The 26,792-nt window shown below is 44.2% G+C and overlaps 1 protein-coding gene across 3 annotated transcripts; it reads right to left on the reverse strand.

Annotated features, from left to right (window-relative positions):
- Window positions 1–1,975: 1,975 nt before the first annotated feature.
- On the reverse strand, window positions 1,976–19,854 carry PFDN4 (prefoldin subunit 4). Of its 3 annotated transcripts, none has more exons than XM_037006327.2 (4): window positions 19,320–19,592; window positions 13,157–13,264; window positions 11,192–11,332; window positions 1,976–2,367 (listed from the first exon to the last, which is right to left on the reverse strand). In XM_037006327.2, exons 1-4 carry the CDS (start codon window positions 19,341–19,343, stop codon window positions 2,236–2,238), a joined length of 405 nt encoding a protein of 134 aa, XP_036862222.1. In that variant the 5' UTR covers window positions 19,344–19,592; the 3' UTR covers window positions 1,976–2,235. The 3 variants fall into 3 exon arrangements, with proteins under 3 accessions (XP_036862222.1, XP_036862223.1, XP_036862224.1); XM_037006328.2 differs by lacking the exon at window positions 19,320–19,592 and adding an exon at window positions 18,965–19,228; XM_037006329.2 differs by lacking the exon at window positions 13,157–13,264 and having other exon boundaries at window positions 19,320–19,854.
- Between the last annotated feature and the right edge of the window lie 6,938 nt (window positions 19,855–26,792).

The following is a 26,792-nucleotide window of genomic DNA, read 5'->3' on the forward strand; positions in this document are numbered from 1 at the left end:
CGCACAAGCTCTGTGACCCTCAATCCTGGGCAAATTATCTACCACCTACTTCCTATCAAAAGCCTGGAAGACACATAGCATATGGTGCAAATTTGCAAACCAGCAGCCTGATGATAGCATTTGTTCTACAAATATGTTTAGCCTGCACTGCTTTAAAAAAAAAGTCTATACTAAAAACACGGACTGTACATAAAAATCAGGATCCCCATTAAAAAAAAAAAAAGGAGTAATAAGTCCAGATCAACACTTCTATGTGGCAACTACTGGCTGGAGTTGAGAGTTAAGTTAGGTGCCTCTTCAGAGGCAGTACATGCTGTTTACCAGTCTTCAGCCAGCTCGGTGAATTTACTACCAGCAGAAATAAGCAAAGGCTTATGGGCACTTCAGAAATTAATTTCAAAAGGGAATTAAGTATTGATATCCTAGAACTTCACAGGTAAATGTAAAAAACAAGTATAAAGTTAGTAAGTGTCCCCCTTCCCCCCACCATTAGATGTTTGGTATCTTCCATTAGATTGACTTACTAAGGTGGTGACAGAATTTTAAGTTCTGGCCAGTTATATGATTCAGTTCCTGGCATGTCAGTCAGATGAGCTTTCATTGCTAAAATTTCTCGATGGTTCAATTTTAGCCACCCCTGGTGCTAGATCTTCCACTGGTTCTCCAGATCCATACATTCACCACCCCACCCCACCCCAGCCCAACCCCCACCCAGGCCCCCAAAATTACTGATTTTTATGGACTTTTTCTGTAGTCTGGTTGGGTCTGGCCAATGGTGGACACCAGCTGTATTCTGGAGGGAAAATGAAGGCAGGGAATCCAGTCTCCCAGTTCTATCACGGCCGGGAGGTGGGAGGCTGGCTATGTCCCTCTACGAAAGAAGGCAGCCTTTCTCTGGAACCCAGGGAGGCTTCTCCAGCCTCCAGGGTACAAAGCCCTCCTAGAGGTCACTAACCTTCCTCCTTTGGGGTCTTGGCTAGTGGGTTCTCAGACTACTCTACTTTGAGGGTGGTTTATCTGTCTCCTGCCACAACCTGGTAGATCTCCTTAGTCTCACTCCTGGAACTGAACACTAACCAAATGCAGGCAAGAAAAAATATCCTTGCAAGACTCGTTTTCTAGAATTTGATTATCACTACTTAGGATAGTTTTCCACCAATTTCAAAATTCGTCTTCATGAAGAATTTCAAAATGATATATTCTATCTTTAAGCCTGAATTGTTTCTGAACACTTAACACCAAAAAATATATATGCAATGTTTAGCCTTAAGGTTAAAACATGGTATTTCCTCTAAAATTATGTGTACTTAATCAAGATGCCTGCATTTTTGTATTATGCGCCTTCCATTGGCATTTTGGCGTATCAGTGCCATCTGCTGGAAAGTTAATACAATTAGGTCTTCCAAATCCCAAAACGTGTATCTTTTTGGGAGGCTGTAGGGTATAAGTGTACTTTTCATGCAAAAAGTCTTGTTTTTATTTATACCAGTTTTACTTCAACATCACTATCAATATAAACCCCACTTAATTACAAAGGACTAAAATAAAGTCTGAACCTTATAATTAAAGATGATACTAAACATTCCTTTCTATTGATAGGTTTCGGTTTCTAAAATATTCCTCTGTTGTCTATGTTTGTATGAAGTTCAGCATGCCTCAGCATGTCTTGGAATTATCTGGTTATTTTACCAAGATCTATGACATTGATATATATGTAAGAGATATGTGAAATATATGCTTAAATATAATGTCCATTATATATATGCAAATAAAATACATATTTTTTAGTATATGACAAAGTTTCAGCTGTGAAATGAGTCAAGTAGATGCTGGATCAGATCTTGCTGTAGTGTTTTCACTATCTCTAAATAGTAACTGAAACAGAGATATATAAACAACATAACACCAATGGTTAAATTTTCTTATAAATAAAAATTGTGATAAACATTCTAAAGGATAATAGAGAAACATGAAAGATTGCTTAACTGGTTTTAATAACATGACATAAAGCCCCTACAACTGATATAGTCATTATGCAAAATACATAGGTGAATACTGTCTTCTTTCAAAAATATAAAATAAATAAGCAAGACATGTGAAAATAGGCAAATTTCCATTAAATAAATGAGAATTTTAAAAAAAGAAAGTTTTGCTTTCCATTTCATTTGAAGGGAAATTATCATTTTAAACAATATTCAAGTTTATTAAACAAATTTAAAAAGTATTATAAAATGTTTAACTTTCATCAGCTTCAAGGTTTATGTTGCTCCCAAATTTTGCATATAACTGAACTTTCAAATCTGCTAACACCCGCTGAATTGACTCCACTCTGGATTCTAAGGCATCAATCTCTTCTTGCAAGTTTTTCTGGAAAAAAAAAGATTTAAATTAATTCTATTCAATGGGTTGATTTTTGAGCATCTGCGAATGAAGTAATATTCTGGAAAAATTTTAGGTTAAAAACTTTCTAAATTTGGACAGGCAGCTAAATAGCAATGATAACTAAATCCACACCAAAATTTTAAATGTGGGTATTTTTAATTCATGGCCTATACTTGCATATCATAGAATAAACCAAGCTTGTTTTCAGTTTTTTCTGATTCTAAAAACCTAATGGATAAAAGAAAGTAATTCCTAAACTATGATATCCTGATAAAGAAAGAACCATATACAAACACTTCTGGTAAGTAAATAGTTTCACAGGACTGGCTTCTGAGACAGTTTCCAACTTCCACAAAAATCACTATGAAAGTACAGGAAATGATAAAAATTCACACTACCATGATGGGGGATCACGGGAAGATGGCGGCATGAGTAGTTCAGAGGAAATCTCTTCCCCAAAACATATATATTTATGAAAATACAGAAAGTACAACTATTCCTAAAAGAGACACCAGTGGATGCAGTACAACAGCCAGGATACATCTACATCTGTGAGAACTCATCATCACACGAAGGGGGTAAGATACAAGGTGCGGCCAGGCGGGACCCTAACGCTCCCCCACCCCAAAACCCGGCGGGAAGAAAGGAGTCGGAACGGGGAGGGAGTGACAGCCCAGGACTGCTAAACAACCAGCTCTAGAAATCCGCACCCGGAACACAGACACAAGGTGCACGGGGTACTGGATATTAGAGAAACGGAAAAGCAAAACCTGTAGGTAGGTCCCCGCAACCGGCGCCCCTGAGACAAAAGAAAAGCGAGTGCTTTCTGCAAATCTTAAACAGACAGGGACCCCATAGCTGGGCAAAGTCGTCCCGGCAGCTGGGAATACCGGGGAAACTTAGGCGCCCTAAACCCCGGTGAGGCAGTGCAGCTCTGAAGCCCCTCACGGCACTAAGCAGCCTGCCAGTCGTTCCTCCAACTGGCGCGGACCCTGACACACCAGCCTAGTAGCAGAAGAGTGGCAGCGCGCGCCGGGGACGGCAGTGCCGAAGGGACCGAGACCAGTTCCGTGCACCACAGGAGAGGCTTGTCCTAGCCTGCAGCGGCGCGACCGAACAGCCTGGGCGTGGCTCGAACGCACCGGCGGCAGTGAAGCCAGGGGAGCCCGGTAGAAGCCTGCGCGCAAGAGCCCCGCACGCGCCTGCAGTGGAGCCAGAGGGAGCAGGCGCGTTCCGAGCAGCTGACCAGAATCCTAGCCCAACTCACAGTCACCCGGGCCAGACCCAAAGGCCGCTGTTGCCACACAGCTGCCCGGCAGGGTCGCCGCTAGCATGGAGGAGTGCACCTGGCGTGCCTGCCACTCCCCGCAGGGCTCCATACTGCTCTGACGGACACCCCGCCCACAGCAGCTTAGGGGACTAACCCGGTAGCTGCTCCTGGAGTGCGGGTAACCATCACAGGCAGAGGAGAAGAGCAAGGCATCCAGCAAGCAGGAAAGGACTTTCTTCTCCCACCTGACACACCCGCAACCTGCCTACAGCCACTGCTATCACCATGAAAAGGCAAAAAAATCTGGTCCAGACCAAGATAGTTACACCTGAGAAAGGATCTGCAGAGGCAGAACTAACCAGTCTCCCTGAAAAAGAATCCAAAATAAAAATCATAAACATGCTGACAGAGCTGCAGAGAAATATGCAAGAGCTAAGGGATGAAGTCCGGAGGGAGATTACAGACGTCTGGAGGGAGATTACAAAGGTGAAACAATCTCTGGAAGGATTTATGAGCAGAATGGATACGATGCAAGAGGCCATCGATGGAATAGAAACCAGAGAACAGGAACGCATAGAAGCTGACGCAGAGAGAGATAAAAGGATCTCCAGGAATGAAACAATATTAAGAGAACTGTGTGACCAATCCAAAAGGAACAATATCTGCATTATAGGGGTACCAGAGGAAGAAGAGAGAGAAAAAGGGATAGAAAGTGTCTTTGAAGAAATAATTGCTGAGAACTTCCCCAAACTGGGGGAGGAAATAGTTGCTCAGACAACGGGGGCACACAGAACTCCTGAGAGATAGGACCCAAAGAGGACAACACCAAGACACACAATAATTAAAATGGCAAAGATCAAGGACAAGGACAGAGTATTAAAGGCAGCCAGAGAGAGAAAAAAGGTCAACTACAAAGGAAAACCCATCAGGCTATCATCAGACTCCTCAACAGAAACCTTACAGGCCAGAAGAGAATGACATGATATATTTAATGCAATGAAACAGAAGGGCCTTAAACCAAGGATACCGTATCCAGCACGACTATCATTTAAATATGAAGAAGGGATTAAACAATTCCCACACAAGCAAAAGTTGAGGGAATTTGCCTCCCACAAACCACCTCTACAGGGTGTCTTAGAGGGACTGCTCTAGATGGGAGCACTCCTAAAAAGAGCACAGAACAAAACACCCAACATACGGAGAATGGAGGAGGAGGAAAAAGAAGAGAAAGAAATAATCATCAGACTGTGTTTATAACAGCTCAATAAGTGAGTGAGGTCAGACAGTAAGGTGGTAAACAAGCTAACCTTGAACCTTTGGTAACCACAAATCTAAAGCCTGCAATGGCAATAAGTACATATCTTTCAATAATCACCCTAAATGTAAATGGACTGAATGCACCAATCAAAAGACACAGAGTAATAGAATGGATAAAAAAGCAAGACCCATCTATATGCTGCTTACAAGAGACTCACCTCAAACCCAAAGACATGCACAGATTAAAAGTCAAGGGATGGAGAAAGATATTTCATGCAAGCAACAGAGAAAAAAGCAGGTGTTGCAATACTAGTATCAGACAAAATAGACTTCAAAATAGAGAAAGTAACAAGAGATAAAGAAGGACATTACATAATGATAAAGGGCTCAGTCCAACAAGAGGATATAACCATTCTAAATATATATGCACCCAACACAGGAGCACCAGCATATGTGAAACAAATACTAACAGAACTAAAGGAGGAAATAGAATGCAATGCATTCATTTTAGGAGACTTCAACACACCATTCACTACAAAGGACAGATTCACCAGACAGAAAATAACTAAGGACACAGAGGCACTGAACAACACACTAGAACAGATGGACCTAATAGACATCTATAGAACTCTACATCCAAAAGCAACAGGATACACATTCTTCTCAAGTGCACATGGAATTTCTCCAGAATAGACCACATACTGGGCCACAAAAAGAACCTCAGTAAATTCCAAAAGATTGAAATCCTACCAGCCAACTTTTCAGACCACAAAGGTATAAAACTAGAGATAAATTGTACAAAGAAAGCAAAAAGGCTAACAAACACATGGAGGCTTAACATGCTCCTAAGTAATCAATGGATCAATGACCAAATTAAAATGGAGATCCAACAATATATGGAAACAAATGACAACAACACCACGAAGCCCCAACTACTGTGGGACGCAGCAAAAGCAGTCTTAAGAGGAAAGTATATAGCAATCCAGGCATATTTAAAGAAGGAAGAACAATCCCAAATGAATAGTCTAATGTCACAATTATCGAAATTGGAAAAAGAACAAATGAGGCCTAAGGTCAGCAGACAGAGGGACATAATAAAGATCAGAGAAGAAATAAATAAAATTGAGAAGAATAAAACAAGAGAAAAAAATCAGTGAAACCAAGAGCTGGTTCTTTGAGAAAATAAACAAAATAGATTAAGCCTCTAGCCAGACTTATTAAGAGAAAAAGAGAGTCAACACACATCAACAGAATCAGAAACGAGAAAGGAAAAATCACGATGGACCCCATAGAAATACAAAGAATTATTAGAGAAATTATGAAAACCTATATGCTAACAAGCTGGAAAACCTAGGAGAAATGGATAACTTCCTAGAAAAATACAACCTTCCGAGACTGACCCAGAAAGAAACAGAAAATCTAAACAGACCAATTACCAGCAACGAAATTAAATCGGTAATCAAAAAACTACCCAAGAACAAAATCCCTGTGCCAAATGGATTTACCTCGCAATTTTATCAGACACACAGAGAAGACATAACACCCATTCTCCTTAAAGTTTTCCAAAAAATAGAAGAGGAGGGAATACTCCCAAACTCATTCTATGAAGCCAACATCACCCTAATACCAAAACCAGGCAAAGACCCCACCAAAAAAGAAGACTAAAGATCAATATCCCTGATGAACGTAGATGCAAAAATACTCAACAGAATATTAGGAAACCGAATTCAAAAATACATCAAAAGGATCGTACACCATGACCAAGTGGCATTCATCCCAGGGATGCAAGGATGGTACAACATTCGAAAATCCATCAACATCATCCACCACATCAACGAAAAGAAGGGCAAAAACCACATGATCATCTCCATAGATGCTGAAAAAGCATTCGACAAAATGCAACATCCATTCATGATAAAAACTCTCAACAAAATGGGCATAGAGGGCAAGTACCTCAACATAATAAAGGCCATATATGATAAACCCACAGCTAACATCATACTGAACAGCGAGAGGCTGAAACCTTTTCCTCTGAGATCAGGAACAAGACAGGGTTGCCCACTCTCCCCACTGTTATTCAACATAGTACTGGAGGTCCTAGCCACGGCAATCAGACAAAACAAAGAAATACAAGGAATCCAGATTGGTAAAGAAGAAGTCAAACTGTCACTATTTGCAGATGGCATGATATTGTACATAAAAAACCCTAAAGACTCCACTCCAAAACTACTAGAAGTGATATCGGAATGCAGCAAAATTGCAGGATACAAAATTAACACACAGAAATCTGTAGCTTTCCTATAACAATGAACTAATAGAAAGAGAAATCAGGAAAACAATTCCATTCACAATAGCTTCAAAAAGAATAAAATACCTAGGAATAAACCTAACCAAGGAAGTGAAAGACCTATACCCTGAAAACTACAAGACACTCTTAAGAGAAATTAAAGAGGACACTAACAAATGGAAACTCATCCCATGCTCCTGGCTAGGAAGAATTAATATCGTCAAAATGGCCATCCTGCCCAAAGCAATATACAGATTCGATGCAATCCCTATCAAATTACCAACAGCATTCTTCAATGAACTGGAACAAATAGTTCAAAAATTCATATGGAACCATCAAAGACCCCAAATAGCCAATGCAATCCTGAGAAGGAAGAATAAAGTGGGGAGGATCTCACTCCCCAACTTTAAGCTCTACTACAAAGCCACAATAATCAAGACAATTTGGTACTGGCACAAGAACAGAGCCACAGACCAGTCGAACAGAGTAGAGACTCCAGACATTAACCCAAACATATATGGCCAATTAATATTTGATAAAGGAGCCATGGACATACAATGGGGAAATGACAGTCTCTTTAACAGATGGTGCTGGCAAAACTGGACAGCTACATGTAAGAGAATGAAACTGGATCACTGTCTAACCCTATACACAAAAGTAAACTCCAAATGGATCAAAGACCTGAATGTAAGTCATGAAAACATAAAACTCTTAGAAAAAAACAGAGGCAAAAATCTCATGGACATAAACATGAGTGACTTCTTCATGAACATATCTCCCCGGGCAAGGGAAACAAAGGCAAAAATGAACAAGCGGGACTATATCAAGCTAAAAAGCTTCTGTACAGCAAAGGACACCATCAATAGAACAAAAAGGCATCATACAGTATGGGAGAATATATTCATAAACGACAGACCCGATAAAGGGTTGACATCCAAAATATATAAAAAGCTCACATGCCTCAACAAACAAAAAGCAAATAATCCAATTAAAAAATGGGCAGAGGAGCTGAACAGTTAGTTCTCTCTAAAGAAGAAATCCAGATGGCCAACAGGCACATGAAAAGATGCGCCACATTGCTAATCGTCAGAGAAATGCAAATTAAAACCACAATGAGATATTACTTCACACCAGTAAGGATTGCCATCATCGAAAAGACAAACAACAACAAATGTTGGCAAGGTTGTGGAGAAAGGGGAACCCTCCTACACTGCTGGTGGGAATGTAAATTAGTTCAACCATTGTGGAAAGCAGTATGGAGGTTCCTCAGAATGCTCAAAATAGAAATACCATTTGACCCAGGAATTCCACTTCTAGGAATTTACCCTAAGAATGCAGCACTCCAGTTTGAAAAAGACAGATGCACCCCTATGTTTATCGCTGCACTGTTTACAATAGCCAAGATATGGAAGCAACCTAAACGTCCATCAGTAGATGAATGGATAAAGAACAGGTGGTACATATACACAATGGAATATTACTCAGCCATAAGAAAAAAACAGATCCTACCATTCGCAACAACATGGATGGAGCTAGAGGGTATTATGCTCAGTGAAATAAGCCAAGCAGAGAAGGACAAGTACCAAATGATTTCACCCATATGTGGAGTATAAGAACAAAGGAAAACTAAAGGAACAAAACAGCAGCAGAATCACAGAACCCAAGAATGGACTAATAGTTACCAAAGGGAAAGGGACTGGGGACAATGAGTGGGAAGAGAGAGATAAGGGTGGGGATAAAGAAAGGGGGCCTTACGATTAGCATGTATAGTGCGTGGAGGACACGGGGAGGGCTGTGCAACACAGAGAAGACAAGTAGTGATTTTACAGCATCTTACTATGCTGATGGACAGTGACTGTGAAGGGGTATGTGGTGGGGACTTGGTGAAGTGGGGAACCTAGTAAAAATAATGTTCTTTCTGTAATTGTAGATTAATGATACCAAAATAAAAATAATAAAAACCATTGTTATAAGACAAGAAATAGAAATAGGTGCGCAGCTAATAGGAAATGAACCTTCTATACCCAGAAAACCTAAGTAAATAAGGAAAATTATAATTTTATTTTAAATTATTTTAAAATGATGAGTCCTATCATCTTGCTCTGTTCTTAAAACCACTGGATGGCTCCTCTTTGCCTAATGATGGGGGTGAGCAAACTATACCCTACAGGCCAGATCCAGCCTAGCTGTCTTTGCAGCCTCACCTACACATCTCACTCCCACGGTGATCAGGACGGAGACCAGGTGGTGCATAAGGCCTAATACATTTACTGTCTGGCCCTTCACAGCAAGTTTGCTGAGCCTTGCTAACACAAAGTCAATTTATTCAACTTGCTGGACAGAGTTCTTCAAGATCTGGCCATAATTTCTGATGCTCCCAAACCGCCAGCAAATTAAACTCCTCTCAGTTCTACTTTATACCATGATCTTATGACCACTTACACATGCTGTTTCTTCCATCTGGAACATTCCCTCTGCCCCTTTGTGGCTTATACCCACTTACTTTTCAGCTGTCTCATCACTCCCCCAGGAAGCCCCTCCCCGACCCCTATGTCTAGACCAGTGGATTCCCCACTCTATGTTCTTAAAAGCTGCCTCTGCCCCAACCACTTTCTGTGCATTCGTTTTACGTGCTTAATTTTCTCTTTCCATCTACTATATACTCTATGCAGACAGAGGCAAGACATGTTTTGTTGTCTCTTGTTCACTACTTCTGTAGGAGTAGAACCTCCTACGGAGTAAGCTCTCAGTAAATATTTACAGAATGAATGAATGAATGAATGAACAAATGAATGAATAATAAAATAAAGGTTCAGTTTTGGGCAGGGGGATGTGTTCATAACAGTGACAAAAACCATAAACTATCTTGAGATACTTCCAAACAAGAAAAAGGCTAAAAAAATAAAGAACATTTCACTACAAAAGATTTAAACATAAGGAAAGACAGACCATGTTTTTGCATAGAAAGATGCAGAAGTACAAGTGTTAGTTCTTCCCAAGGTTTATTAAATGTGGATTTAATTCACAGAAAATTTTGCTTTCTATGATATTTGAAGGGAGACCACTGTTAAAAAATATTCACATTAACGAAGCATATTTTAAAAGGATTAGAAAATGTTTAAGTGCTGTCAGCTTCTCATATACAATGTGACTGCGCCTCTCACATATGGGACGTGTGAATTGGAAACTAATACATGTGACTTCTCAAATTATTCAAATGTTGTCAATGAATCCATACTCTGACTGTAATTACACTTGTCTGATTATTTCCTCAAAAGAATTTCCTAAGTGTGAACAAAGATACAGGTACAAGAATGCTCACTATAGTATTACTACAGGTTAATAATGGAGGCAATTAAAGTTGACATCAGGACAGAGAACTGAATCACTGTCCACCAACATCACGTTAAATGGTTATGAAAGTTACGTTTTTAAAGCATGTGTGCCTGGCCCAGACAGGCTCCCAATGAATATCTGCTGCATAAATGAACATTAAATGGAATGAAAAGTACTCCTAGTATGTTAACTGACCAAAATGTGAAGTAAAATACATGGAGAGAGAGGAGAACATAAAAGAACCACACAGAAATGTTCATTATGGGTAATTATCTCTGGGTGGTGAGATTATGGGTGATTTTTTTTCTACATTATAATATTTTGTACTTTATAAATACTTTCAGCTCATAGCACGGGTTCTGGAGTCAGAAGACCACTCACTCGGTGCAACTTTGAGCAAGTCCTATAGCTTCTCTGTGTCTCCATTCTTTAATTCTAAATCGGGGTTAACAGTCCCTATCTCCTCAAGTCCTTGTCAGGATTAAATAAAATTATGCCCGCAGTGTTTTTGGAGCATGCTTGGGGACACGGTAAGGACCGGGGAACTATGAGCAGCATCCATCATTTTCCTACACTTACAATCAAACGTTCTTCATAATGGTATCAAAAACCTAACTTAAAAGCCAGGCTTCAATACCCAGGGGATGCCTGAAACATACCTTGGCTTCTTCTAACATTTCTTGTGTTTCTTCTTGAGAATGGCTAATAAAAACATCACCAATTTGATAAGGTATCATTAAGCAGTCGTCTTCTGCAAGCATGAGGTCCTCACAAGCATCTTCTAAATTTTGGAGTTGTTTCTATAAACATCAAAGTATAAACAGCAGTGAAAAATGTATTCAAAATTCCCTGATGGGGGCTAAAAGCCAATTTTAATTTGGGGAACCCAACTCTCTAGGGACCCTTTCACAAAGGTATTATCATGCTAAAATAAGACTTTCTTACATTTTTAGATGATATTTCATAAGGAAGCATTAAGAGCTAACTGGCACATCATCCACTAGATATTCCCAGACTGCAGCAAGTGCCCTGGGATGGACAGTGGGTATCTGTGGCCACTCAAAATGCTTCCTCCTTGCACAGTTTCTTACTTGAATTCAGACCAAAAAACAGACCTACATTTCTCAGCCTTGCTTGATGATACGATGAAAGCAAGTAACTTAAATTCCACCAATTAAACGCCATTTGAACCAGAGGTCACCTCCGGAGAGTTGCATGAGGAGAAGCTGGGCACAGGGCTTGATTTATATGGGTGAGCAGCGTTTCTAGGTCCGAGGGGCAGCTTCCTCACAGTGGAGGGGGCAGCTGGCTCTGGGGTCAGTAAAGACAAATTCTCTGAGACATGGTTCCAGGCCTGCTCCTGGAACCTCAGACTAGAGCCACAGACCTCAACAATCTGTAAATTAGCTCACATCTCTTATTAAACAATGCCTTTTTCTTAGAGTGGATTATGTCATCTGCAACAAAGAGCCCAGACAGATATAATCACCTACTGAATTCAGTTTTAAAAAGCTGTACCATATCCTACAGTACGGGAGAATATATTTGTAAATGACATATCCAACAAGGGGTTAACATCCAAAATATATAAAGAACTCACACGCCTCAACACCCAAAAAAACAAATAACCCAATAAAAAAATGGGTGGAGGATATGAACAGACAATTCTCCAAAGAAAAAATTCAGATGGCCAACAGGCACATGAAAAGATGTTCCACATCACTAATTATCAGGGAAATGAAAATTAAAACCACAATGAGATACCACCTCACACCAGTAAGGATGGCCAACATAGAAATGAATAGGAACAACAAATGCGGGCGAGGATGCGGAGAAAGGGGAACCCTCCTACACTGCTGGTGGGAATGTAAGCTAGTTCAACCATTGTGGAAAGCAGTATGGAGGTTCCTCAAAAAACTAAAAATAGAAATACCATTTGACCCAGGAATTCCACTCTTAGTAATTTACCCTAAGAATGTAGGATCCTAGTTTCAAAAAGACATATGCACCCCTATGTTTATCACAGCACTATTTACAATAGCCAAGAAATGGAAGTAACCAAAGTGTCCATCAGTAGATGAATGGATACACAACAGAATATTATTCAGCCATAAGAAGAAAACAAATCCTACCATTTGCAACAACATGAATGGAGCTAGAGGGTATTATGCTCAGTGAAATAAGCCAGGTGGAGAAAGACAAGTACCAAATGATTTCACTCATCTGTGGAGCAGAACAAAGCAAAAACTGAAGGAACAAAACAGTAGCAGACTCACAGAACCCAAGAATGAACTAACAGTTGCCAAAAGGAAAGGAACTGGGGAGGGTGGGTGGGAAGGGAGGGAGAAGGGAAATAAGGGGCATTACGGTTAGCACACATAATGTAGGGGGTGCACGGGAAGGCAGTACAGCACAGAGAAGACAAGTAGTGACTCTACAGCATCTTACTATGCTGATGGACAGTGACTGTAATGGGGTATGTGGGGGGGACTTGATAATGGGAGGAATCTAGTAACCACAATGTTGCTCATGTGATTTTATATAATGATACCAAAATTTTTTTAAAAAGCTGTACCATAAAAAATTTTTTAATTTTTTTACATAACATACATTATTTTCAATACCTTTTTTACATCTATTTCTTCCTTCAGCTCTGTGATTCTACTTGTATTCCGTGCAAATTTGTTTATCTTTTGCTGATCTTCAAAAGTAACATTAACATCTTCTGCAGCCTAGAAAAACATTTAAATTTTTTGTAGAATTAATTTTAGTGGAGAAGTTACAGGTTTGCTTTTTAGAGAACTGAAATAATGGAAATAAAAAAACAATATGCCCTTATATAGTCAAGAATCACAAGAAATATAGAATATCACCAACACAGGCCTTACTAATTTTCTGCATCAGGAGCTTAAGGTTTGTTCATAAATCTGTAACTTGACACTCTGGAATAATGCCTAAACTACAAAAACATTTCAAATGTAAACAATTAAGAATAAGTCCTAGATAGTAACTGCACTAGTTGGGGTGAAGATTTAATAATGTGTGCAACTGTTGAATCACTGTGTCATATACTTGAAATCAATATAATATTGTATATCAACTATACTTCAATCAAAACATTCACTTAGAAAATAAAAAATAAAATAAAAGAGCAAGTCCTACATCAAATTGGTCAACTTTTAGCCTAGCACAAAATTTCTCAAGTTAGAACATTCTTTCATCAAGATAACCTAGGGAACAAAAAGTGATGTAAATGATTTTTGTAAATGCCTCATACTAGTAACCCCTCAGAGTTAAAACTTGTGTAAGCTTATTGAAGGAATCAGAAATCTGAGTTTCTGTAATTTTTAATCCAACTGATATCCTGGCTAGAGAGTCATTATGCATTTCAGTGGCTATATTTCATACAGTAAAATCTGTGTTTATTTTAATGTAGAACCTGTTTACATGTTTTAATTATGAGTAAGATGTCATTTACTATGATGAAAATGGAATGTTTACAAATATTTAGTGTGATTAAATTTTTAAGTAAAATTTAGAGTGCCTAGATGACATAAAGTTACCTATGAAATCATAAAAATAGTAGGTAACATTTGCTGACCTCTTACTATGTGCCAAGAACTTCCTAAGCACTTTTTATCATCTCTGCTAATCCACCAATCGGTCTGCGTAAGTGGCATCATTAGTACCACTATTTTACAGATTGAGGCAAGTATGGCACAGAGAAGTAAAGTAATTTGCCCAAAGCCACACGCAGGCAGGTCCATGAGCTCCTAAAGGTGAAATAGAGTGTGTGTGTGTGTGTGTGTGTGTACTTAAACACACACATCTCGAACAGGGAGCAGGAAATCCTTGGCTTTCATCAGTTCTCAAAGGGAGACCATATACATGTATGTGTGTAAGTAACAGACTCTCCCTAGTTTCCCCTCATTTATAAAATAGGAACAAGACACTTCATTGTGATACAAAGAAGGAAAGAGATACATGCATACACAGCCTCACTAAGGCCCATTTTTGACTCTTTTGCTGGTAACAGTAACGGTTCGCAATAACACCCCATCTTTTCCGTGGTATCACATGACCAAGGACATAAGCTATGCGCACTTTCACCTCTACAGAGGTTGAAAGGCAACCTGCCTTCTAAGTAACATAGAGCCCAGCAGTCAGGGTATCAGGCAGACTCCTAGAATGTAGCCCTCTCCTGTCCCAGGTGCTCATCCTACAAGGAACAGCTGCACATGCATCAGGACCATCCTCAGAGACCCAGAGGACATCCTAAAAAGACCCGTTATATTATGATACATGTAGCTTTGAATATTCAACCTTGGGAATTATCGTCATGAATATGGAAGGTAGAAAACATTTAACTACACAACAGATACTGAAAGTCCATATGCAGTGTCTTGACATTTCAGGCACTCTGCCTACATGAGAACTATCAATTCCCCAAGCAAATAGGGAGCAGAGAATCTGAAGGGTCCACACTTGCCTGCAGAGTTTAAACACTGAGCTCCTGAAACCTGAATATGTATTTATAGAGGCATTTCACGCCATGAGGCTTCAACAGGGTAATTCCAGTAAGAGCACCCAGCACAGGGCTTGCCTGACACACAACTGTTTTCTGAATTTGAATCTAAATCATGCTTATCAAACTTACATACACAGTTTCAGAAAAGTTGTAGAGAGAATCTGATGGTCTATTTTCTGTTTCCAAAGCCAGCACTTCCTGTTGTAGCTTCAGGAAACAGCAGCCCCCAGCACACGTTGGCCCCTGGAGTTCACTGCCTAAAAGAGGGTTTCTTACTGGGGTCAAGTGCTAAACTAATATCGATGTGTAAAGTCAGTGGTCACACTACAGGACACCCAGTGGAGTGCTATTTACAAGAAGTGACAAGTCAGCACCTTCCATTACTGGCAGCAGAGGCTTGTTTTAATCTCACTGTTCTAGAACACTCCTACATTGCTTGAAGTTTCACATTAGCAGGGAGGGGGGTAAATCTTCTATATGTGCATTCTTCTGGAAGGGTCTTGACAGCTTTCAGCAGATTCTCAAAGGGACCCCTACCCTCAAAGCTTAGGAATTTCTGCTTTAAGAGAAGCCACATGTGTCACTACCACTCACAAAGCCATACGAACTCAAAGAGGGAATTATTTTGTAGTATTTGAGGCAGCACAGAGTAGTGGAAATAGAAGCAAGCAGAAACTTGGGCAAAAATTATTCAATTCTTTGAAGACATACTAGGTTTGTTATCTATAAAATGAGGAGGCTAGTTCCTACCTTGCAGGGGTGATAAAATAAGCACCTCACTAGAGACTGGGGGATGGAGTCACCTTCCAATAAATGATACCCAATTGCTGTATTTCTTGAGTAATGTTTACCAAAAATCATTAAAAAACAGCCCCAGATCCAGAAGAAAATCCTCATTGTCCAAGAGAAACATAACTTCTCAAGACCCAAGATGAAAATCAAGATTCTCTGGACCCTAACTGCACCCCTTTCTTGAGAATCAATTATTTTATGGGATTACAGTAAGAAACTAAACTACACTCAACCTTGTCCCACACTGAGCCTGGGTATTACCGGCAGGCTCTGGACTCACAGATGGGCCCCTCACTGGTCCAAAAACCTTCTAGAAGGAAATTTTGGCCAATTTCAGTCTGCTCTTATTTTTGTTTTTTAAAGACATCTACTGTCTCTATGACACAAAACTATGCTTTGTGTTTTTGTTCACCTTTCATGCATTCAGTCATTCATTTAACAATTATTTAGTGTTTCCTAGGTTCCAGCCACTGTGAAAAGATAGCCACAGTCCTGCCCTCACGAATCCTGGCAAGCTTACGTTCCAGGGAAGGAGGTGGGCAAAGAAGAAGGTGAATCATGCTCACTGTGATGATACAGGTGATGGGGGCAGCAGACAATTTAGGCGCTGGGTTTAACAGGAATGGGGCAGGTGATAGCAGGACGCAGGCAGATAACGTTCAGGACACTTTACGTTTCAAAAAGCCCAACACAACGCGGCCACCCGGTTAGGTAGACCTCAGCTGCTCTGACCGGTTGTGCCCTATGCAAAAGCAGCATCGTACCTCCACCCAGTCAGGAGTGAGTGTGATGTCATCACTTCAGTTCTCCACTGGTGGGGGGAACTGCCCCCTCTCAGGAGGCAGTATAAACCCCAGACACCACAGCCCTGAGGGCAGCCTCCCTAGGAGTCCCTCCTGATTAGCAGGACCTTTTCTCTTTTCACTCATTAAGAGAGCTTTGCTGGTTGCTCTGTACTCATCTACTGGCTTTTTCGTTGCCTCCAATACACGATTCTGGGGAAAAGCAAGTGTTCCGGCCGGGAACAGGAAAGTCAGAGATGGTTCTCTGGGGAGGGGACATGTGTATTCAGGTTAACAGCCCCTCATCGCCGAGAACCAGGACTGAGGAAGCAGAGCATTGGAGAGAAGAGGACTGAATCTCATTAAACATCCTCCCTCAGGAAATCATGACCCGTTGGGAGGTAAGATGTGTTACAAATGCGAAGTACTCCAAATCGCAAACACTTTTTATTCAACCCAAACGGCTGGCCCTGTAATATTTCACTCTCGCTCACTGGCATGCCTGTATGTTTTCTCCTAGAATGGGCAGAGGGGAAGAGTCCATGCAGTTAACCTATCAGAAAGTGATCACAGTCCTGGAAACATCTACAGGAGGATGTGGCATCTATAGTGCCAGTCTTCTCCCTTACATGCATGTATCCACGCAACCATCACCAACATAATCACTGAAATAAGCATGTCCATCACTCCAAAAGAAAAAGCCTTTATGCTTTGGTCACCACCTACATCTCTACATGATCTTTCACCACCATGGTTCAGCCTCTTCTCCCCTGATTCTCTGCCATTCTGTCCATCTTCATTAAATGCACTCAGGATTCCTGCAGGAGAAGATACTCCCTCCAGACTGCCTCCTCCCTTTCCAACTTTCTCTTCCCCTCCTTGTGTTATCTTAGCGATCAAACCCTTCTCTGGAAAGCCTGGTCTGATCACAGACCAGAACTTATCCAGCCCCCATTCCACAATAGTTGGAATTTCTTGCATAGTTCTGATCTGAGTTGGAAATTTTAGTTTCCTGTGGAACTACTGAACAATACCTGCCTCTCCCCCAGCTCCCTGAGCAGAAGTGCTACAATGCTATGAAGATAAAGGGATAAAAACTTCATTATTGCTCACTGTTATTTCCATCACCGAAAACTGAGATTGTCCCATAGTACATGCTCAACAAGTTTGTTGAATGAATGCAAATATGTTGGCAATCAAAAGTCAAAGTCCAGGGTTCAAATCATTCTTCTACCATTTCCTCCACATTGACATCATCTCTGCACTTCACATTTCCACACTTGTTAAGCAGGGGGCAAACCACAACTAGTATTTTCTATGGAATTAAAGGCCACAGCTCACAGGAGGCCCGATTTAAATACAAAATGGAAGCGGGCTTCATCTCACAAAGTCTCATACTTGTTCTGAATCAGCACAGCCCTGAACCCTCTTGTCAGTCTGTAAGAATGTGTGGATGATGGACCAGGAGGGCGAGCGACTCATTCTGGTTTGCCCGAGCATTCCTGGTTCTGGCCCTGTCTCAGTCTTGGACAAGCATCTACACCAGAGGCAGGTGGCACTGCAGCAGGAGAGCAGAGGAAGCACATCTTCCTGTGGGCTTTGCAGAGGAATGAAAGCAAATCCCTTCTGCCAGGGCACCCTCTCAGACACCCTGGAAGTTCAAAGCACAGGCTCTAGAGTCAGAAAACCTGCACTCGAATCCTAGCTTTGCCTCTGTGCTTCGGTTTCCTCATCTGTAAAATAAGGGTAGAGACAGCACGTCCCTAAAAGGAGAATGCGATTAAAAATCGATAATGTATGCGATGCGCTTAGAACTGTCCCTAGTACACAGTAAAGCTGAAGTAATCATCGGACATCATTGTTTCCTTGCTCCTTCCCCAATTTATTTTTCTTCTATCTAGACATCTTTAAGCATCTGGGTAAACTGGATTACGAACTCTGAACAGGAATTCGGCTTAGCTTCGGAGGAAAAAAGGTGGGCTTTGGGAACAGACAAAAAACAACCCTGAGCTTTAACTCCGGTTCTGCTGCTGATGAGCTGAGTCACTTCGAGGCCACTGACAGCTCTAAGTTTCTCCATCCGTAAAATGGGAGGAAACAGGCGTCCCTGCTAAACGGCTGGGGGGACCTGGGATGACGAAAGGAGCCCTTCCGGGCCCTGGCCCAGCCTCTAGCCTCACTGTACACGGTTTTCGCCTGGGGGCGCAGGGGCGTCGGGTGTGGGCCCGGGCGGCCCCCCGGACCAGGCAGTCCGGGCTGCAGGCTCCGCTCGGCTCCTCGCAGCGGCGTGACCTTGGGCAGGGGGCTGCCGTCGCGGGGCCTCGGCTTACCTGCAAGGACCGCACGGGCATCACCCACCCCTGGGGGCTCGTGCGGGCTCCGTGTGACGCCCCAGGTAAAACGCCCAGCACAGCGGCCGACCCGGTCCCCGGGCCCGCGGCTTCCCACACCCCGAAGGCAAGGCCGGGGCAAGCCGCGCCCGGCCCGGGGGTCCCCGCCCTCGCCTCCGCCGGGCCGCGCCGGGGGCCGGAGACGCCGCTCGGCGCGCCGGGAGCGCGCAGGCCGCGCCCGGGGCCGCCCCCGTGGCTGGGGGCCTCAGCCCGGGCCGCACGCCGGGCCTCAGGGCGCCTCGCCCCCGGCTGCCCGCGCCCGCCCGCCGCCGCCTTCGGCCCGCGCCCCGCTCACCGCCTTCTTCATGGTGGCCGCCATCTTGGGACTGGACGACGGCCCGGGGCGGGGAGGGCCGCAGAGGCGCGCCTCCGCCCCGCGCCCCCCTCACGCCCTGCCGGCCCAGAGCCCCTGCAGGACGCCGCGCTGCCCCCGCATCCCCCCTCCGGGACCTCCGATCCGCGATCCCCGGCGTCTGGGGCCCGGGGAGGAAATGAGACCCCGGAAGGACTTGGTACGCGCCAATTAAAGGGACAGGCAACTCCCTGTGGGCCGACGGAAACCGCGGGCGTGCGACGGAGGGCCCGCGGCGGCCAGCAGGGGGCGCGCGGGGCCGCGACGGGAAATCCTTCCCATCAGCCCCGCAAACCCTGTAAGACACCCACCCAGTAAAGAGCTGAGAAGGAATGGCCCCGGCGGTGGCCCGTGGGTGTGCGCGCTCTGATAGAGCAGGCGGTCTAAAGCAGGAACTACTCCTGTTCATCTATTCAACGATCTCACCCAGCAGTTCCCGTGTACTCGGGCTCCCGTGCCGCCCAATCTCCCTCCCCCCTTCAGGGCCACTTCACAATCCTAACAATCTTTGAGGACCCCCGAGAACTTCTGCTGACGTGGGTGATGCTCGTCATACGTACCATATTAAGAATTAAAATGAGGGTTTAAAAAATGTACTCATATTTATGATCATTAAAAACCCATTCCATACTAATAAAAATATTTTAAATAGAAAATAATTATTTTCCAGGACAAAAAAAACAGAGCAAGGCATAGTGTTACATTTCTTCAATCTTTTTAAAGTCTGTCTTAATGGAAGGTTAGTTCTCATACGCGATATGTTGTTTAGCTGATATTTATCAAGAAAATCTGGTCTCAGATATGGTTAGAAAAGGGAAGCCCTGGTGGATTCCCCAAAAAGATCTAAGGGATCCTGGGGCCCCAGGGACCAGTTTGAGGACTGCTCTAGACAAGTCTGCTTCCTCAAAGTCCCAACTTTCTCTGGTTAACTGGGGGTAGCTGGACCTTGTTGCCCCCTCGGGTTCCACCAAAGCCCTTCACCCAGGTGGGCGGCACCTGCTCTGTCGGGGTCCCAGTTCCGCGCTGCAAGCCCTGTGCACCAAGGCTTCACAGTGTCCAGCTCTTATGTGCCCAGTACATAACTACAAATGAAGGAGTGTTTTCAGGGTTAAATCTTTCCACAGGGTCTGGCACATAGTGGATTGTCCATCACCGACATTCCTTATTTAAGAGCTCACAAATAATAGAAAAATTTAAAGGCACTGCAGAAACAGACAGTAGAGGGAGAGAGAGAACATAGAAGTGCAAAATCATTACACATGGAGGCAAGTGCAGGAAGGCAACAGACGTGGTTCTGAGAGAGGAACCCAAGTGGGTAGTGGAGTTGGGCTCTCTGGGGATGGCGTAGAGCTAATGAGAGTAGGGTCAGGGGACAAGGGGTGACTCGTCTCGCAGGGAGGAAGGGAATGGTGGGATGGCTCAGAGTTGTCTTGCTCTATTTGGGCTGCTGTAACAGGACGCCACAACTGGCGGGCTTATACACAACAGAAATTTCTCACAACTCTGCAGGCTGCAAGTAGAAATCAGGGTCCCGGTGTGGACAGGTGACAGCTCTCTTCCTGGTGCTCATTCTTACCACGTCCACACATGGAGCAAGGGGCTGGGATGCGCTTGGATGTCCCTTAGAGGATGTACTGTTCCCATTCATGAGGCTCCTCCCCATGACCTAATCACCTCCCAAAGGCGCCACCTCCGAGCACAGCACACCGGGCATCAGGATTTCAACATAAGAGCTTTGGCAGGCAGACATTCAGACCACAGCGGAAGTCACGGCTTTCTGTCGGGTACTCTTGTTGAGTCCTTGGCCTTCCCTCCGCCATCCCCGAACGCCCGCCCGTGCATCGCGTCCTCATCCCAGGGCTCACAGAGGCAGAGAGAGAAGGGACAGGCTTACCTCCCTGCTTCTGCTCCTCTGGCCCTCCTGCCCTCTTGCTCTTAAGGACTCAAATATTTGCCAGAACTGCCCAGCCCTCTTGATTTTATGTCTGTCTCACACCCACCTCAGTCACTGGCAAAAGCAGGGAGCTTAATGATCACCTTAAGCAACTGTGACTCATTCCTTGAGGCTGGAAATATGGCTGCCCAAACAGGAAACCAGGCTGGGCTTCTGCAAAAAAAAGGAAGAAGGATGGAAGGCAGATGGGTCAGCAGCCAAGTGCTTCTGCATGGGGGCTCCGGGCATCGGTGGGGGCTGTTCGCAAGGGCTGGGTCAGAGGGGGTGGGCAGAGTTCATGGTCTTGGGTATCAATTGGACAGATGGATTGTGGGCTGAGCCTGGAAAGCTTGATGCTGGAAGAGCCCCCCTCTGGCTCGGAAGTCCTCCCTCTCTCTCGGTTTCTCAGCACCCCACGCCCCCTCCTCTGTCCCGCCCACAGCATCCTCTGAGCTAACCTCCCTCCTAGCAGGAAAACCGGTTCTGCTGGTACAAATGGGGGCTTTGGACTCTTCCGCTAAGCATCCTCTCATTCCCTAACGTGGAGCATTTCCAGCTTGTGTTTCTGGTTCTTTCTGCAGCTGAGCCCTGTCCCTACCTGCTCAGACCAGCAAACGAAAGACGCCTGAGTGCAAACAGCAGCGATCAGAAACTGCGGGTGAGGGAGGAAAATCCCCGATAACCACTTGGAAACGTCATCCCTATTGAGGGTCAGTGGACACCGTCCCTTCCAAAAACTGGTCACCCACTGACAGCATCCAAGTTGTTATTTATTTTTGACCCACACAATATTTTTCTTTAATTGAACCAACATAAACAAATTAGGAGATTTCGCTCAATATCAGATGTTTTGTTTTGCTTGAACTTGTAAAATCAGGGCGTTGATGACCTTGAGCTCAATTCCTGCAAGGCAGCTGCTGTTGGTGCTAACTGGGCAGGGCCCATTTAGCTAAGAGGCCCTCTGCAGCGCCCCCACGGAGCCCCACCTGCATCATCTCTGTGCCTGCTTATCAGGCCCCACAGGTGCATGAACTTGTCACTTCCAGGCTTCTGTCCTAATATCTAGATGAGGAGGTTTGTGTGTGCATTTGTGTGTCTGAAATCTGTACCATGCTGGGTGCTATTTGAGAAAGGATGAATTAGACAAGGTGCTTCACCTCAAGGAACCTACGGCTGGCACACGTTTATCACCACAAATCCTGGCATCTGGAGTTGCTGAGGGGTTCTGACAGGGTAGCCAACAAAGATTCTGGAATTGGGGAAATGTTAATGGATCCAGATTAGCAGGCGTTAGGCAAGTCTGTTGCCTGGACAATCAAGGGGTGGAGGAACTCCTCTATTTGAATTGACATGTAAGCAATGAAAGTCCAGACATGTCCCAGCTTAATTTAGATCCTGTCACAAAGCGATAATGAGCTCATTTCAGAGCAGTGCGTGCCGGAGTGCCCGCCAGAACCTGCCCCATCTGGGCCAGGCTCCTGGTTCCAAGCCTTCAAGGGAAATCCTGAAGGGTTACTCTTCCGTACTGGCCGTGAGGAGAGAGGAAGGCAGAGAAGCCACCCCCATTCACCACGTGGTGCTTCGTTCAGTGCCTGCAGGGGGCACCCAAGGACTGGGGTAGTGTTCCCTACCTGCCAGACAGGTGTATCCACCTTGGTAACCTTTTGCCAAAAAACCAACAGAACTATGTTCTTAATTCAAAAAAAAAAGTCTGCATTTAAAAATTTGAATAAATACATTTTAAAGGACCATTTAAAAATCTCTGACTTAAAGTGAAAACCCGTTTCGCTTGTTAAGAGAGCAGATCTCAAAAATCTGCACTGGGGATAGCCTCTGAAGATAATGACTGCAGCTGGGATTTGGTTAAAGGGTGAAAGGTATCGGGCAAAAGGGGAGCAGGCAAAGGGGCTTCACCTGAGAGTGAGGGCCGCCTCACCTGTTCCGCCTCTGGGCACCTCCTCGGCTTGACCCTAGTCCAGCCCTGGGGAGTGGGAGGGAGGAGAGAACCTTCAATATCAGCTAAAGGTAGGCGGTGGTGGTGTATGTAAAGAACAGAAGCAAAGGTCTAGAGAAGACAGAGAAGGAGCAGAGGGTCAGGAGATGCCGCTGGAGAGGAGCCCATGCCCTCCTCCCTGGCTCCAGGAGTGGGAGGAGCAGACTGGCAGGCTGCAGGGGCCGGGCAGGAGGTGGAAGGGGTGAACCCTATAGGGAAGGGCTGTGCTCCATCCAGCTCCTCACCTCCAGCCAGTTGTGGCCATGAGGGAAGGAGATCCAGTGCCACTAGGGGTTCCTCTTTTGGCAAGAAACTAGAAACCTGGATTTTTTTTTATGTGGAGTCTCCTGATGTTGAAACTTTCACTCAAACCTTCACATGTACCAGCATGATGGAGAGGGCAGGCCACCCACACCTTTGTGACCACTGGTAAACTTCCCATGTGCACCTCTCCTGGAATGTTATGGCCAAAATTTCCTTTCCCAAATGAAAAATTGGAAAGAATTCCCCAGGTTTATGGAAGTAAAAAGCAGGTGCAAATTAGGAGCTCTATCTCCTACTTAAAAGTCTCTTCCCTAGGCTCTCTGATTACTCTTTCCAGAACTCACCACCTTCTTGATTTGGGCCCATGGTCACCAGAACTTCCTCTGTGTCAGGCCATGACTCTTGACATCCAGTGATGCCTTTAAATCTATCCTAAGTCTCAATCCATCCTCTAAAGCCTTTCTCGGTCCCTATAAATCTCTTCCTCTCTGACGTCTGCACTTGCCCTACAGCTGGATACTTCTCCAGGCTGCTGCTTGAGGGCCTTACCTCTCTCTTGTACTTTTGAATATTCCTGCTGTACTGGTGTAGCACCAGCGGATTTCAGCTCTGGGCAAGTTCACTCCTGGATTTGGTGAGACTGAATAATGACAACAGAACGCTGGGGGTAAGAAGTTTTATATCAAGCTTTATTCTCATGGCAGGAAGCTGAGCTCTAGAATCATATCCAGATCCAGCCCCGGATCCAGCAAGTCCACAGTATGGTCTTCCCCCACCTCTGCTACTCCACCTCTCAGTGCAGAGCACGAGGCAGAGGTCTTTATATAGCAGCACAAATAATAATAGCTCATTGCTAACAGGTGTGTAAGCATGCACTAATTATTACATCATTGCACGTGGGCAACGGGCAAGTGGATTAGGGTCAGGGGAGGATCCTGGCCATTGGAACTTCCATTTTCCCTACATCTGGGTAATGCAAAGCAGTGTCCATTTGCATAAGGCTGAAAAATATGGTAAATGGTTTTGTCATGTTCCTGTTTGAAATTGCTGTCTTCCCTTTACACTTAGGGTATAATTTGGACTTCTTCCCAAAGTCTAGCCTCCCCCTCTGACCTTATTTCATTATACCAACCCCTTCACTGGCTGTACTCCACTCTCTTGGGCCTTCATAGTTGAGTGCTACCTGCTCTCCTCTGCCTCAGGGCCTTTGCATGTACCTATCTTCCTCTCACTGCCTTTTCTCCAGTTATTCACCTGGCTACATTTGATTCAGCCTTTGTGTCACTCCAACAAGGAAGCTCCCTTCAACACAGCCACCACCCAGAAAGAGCAGCATGCCCCTGAAGCACCTTTATAAGCCTCTCCAGAGCATTTCCTCTTGAACTCTGCCTCGCCTATGCTACAGGGGGCACCAAGAAGAGCAGACCATGCCTGTTTCCTCATCTCTGTAATCATAGTACTGACAGGAGTAGGTGCTTGGCAAGTATTGGTTAATAAATGCATGAATGAACAATGTAATTGGGGACTAATACAGTGACACGTAGTACAATATAGCTGTTAACGATTCAGCAATACTGTACCACAGACCACAGCGTATTTGCTTTCATTTGTTTTCCTTTCTTTTCTAGCTCTGTAGCTATGTGCCTCACACAAATTGTGATCAAATGAACTCACGGCCTGAGCAACCCTTCCCCTTCCTCACCAGGTGGCGCCGTGACTCCAGAATCTGACATTTTATTTTTCTCTTCCCAACCGCTCCCCAACTGGCTGCGTTCTTGTCTACACTCTGCAAAGCAAGGTTACACAGAGTAAAGGAAACCTGTCTTTGGGCCAGAATAAAATTATCTATTGCTAGTTCGAATTCTTACCTTAATTTCCACCTGGAAAAAAGCAAAGCAGTTTCCAAAGCTTTGGAAGTGCTTACAAGTGTTGCATGTATGCACTGGACTTTATAAAACAGAACATGAAATTCACCTTTTTTCAAGGGCACATGTTTATAGTGACTTTGATATTGGTAAATAAGTCAGAACTTGCTATATGCAGAAGTCACAGCATATTTCCAAATTAAAATATAAATGGCCTAGTGTGATTCATTCAACAAGGATTTACTTGGGACCTCCTAGGCTCCTAGTTTTGAACCAGGTGGCCTCTTTGCACATATGCTGCTCATACGAGTACCTGTTTTGTGGTGAGGTGGGCATCTCACATAATTTGTGACCAACTAATACCTTTTGAATATCTTTCTCTATATTTAGGGAAATTTCCAGGTTGTTTGTGTCACCTGTCTATCCTAGAGTCAGAAGTCAATTTCTCAGCATCCTTTCAGGTAGGCACAGGCCTGCAGATCGAGGTCCAGCCAATCAGATTCACCAGTGGGAGTCCGGTGGGCAAAGCAAGAAGGAGGACAGGTGCCCAACAGAACCCATTCCTGGTGATGGGGCAAGCTGGGCAGAACAAGTTCCCTATAGTAGCAAGAGGACATCCCCGTGGAAGACCCAGGCCCAGAGGTGCTGGGACTAGAGCACCAACCAGTTCTGGAAGTCCTTTCAGTGCTGTCCTGGGTATTTATTTGCCGCCATGCCAGATTCCTCAGCCCTTACAGAGGCTCTGTGCGCGTTCCCAGCCCCTTTTCCAAACGCTTTTGCTGAATCTAGCTACAAGGATTTATGTTGACACAAAGAACTCTAAAGAGATACTTCTTTTAGAGAAAAGTTATTCTGTCGTCATTATAAATTCAGGACAGGGTGGAAAGACAAAGTGCAGCAGTGTTCCTTAAGCTGTCTGAGGTGCTGCTGAGCAGACAGCCATGGAGGTGAACTTCTATCTCAGGAAGAGATTGTCCTTTACTACGTTGCCAGAGTACACACCTGTTACAACTAGGCACGCTGGGCTGATTGCCAATGCCTTTTATTTTATAGATCCCACCCTCACGTAACCTGTAGGCTGCATTTGCCCCAAACTGACCAGGGCCTGAGTGAAGGCTGAGGGTGTATCCAAACCACAGGGAAGCCACCACACGCCCCCCCAACCAGCACATCACAGCCAACCACCTCAAAACATGCACCAGCTGGTGGAGACCACACAGGTAAATGGAGCGGCGCAGGGATGCTTGTGCAGCCTCGGAAGGCATCGCCACGATCTCTTCCAGGAACCCTGGTTCATCTGGGCACTAAGCAAAGGATGAGATTGAAGATGTCGTGCGGACCGTTGCTGTCCATCATTCTTG

Source organism: Manis javanica, chromosome 5 (genome assembly GCF_040802235.1).
Source record: "Manis javanica isolate MJ-LG chromosome 5, MJ_LKY, whole genome shotgun sequence".
NCBI lineage: Eukaryota > Metazoa > Chordata > Mammalia > Pholidota > Manidae > Manis > Manis javanica.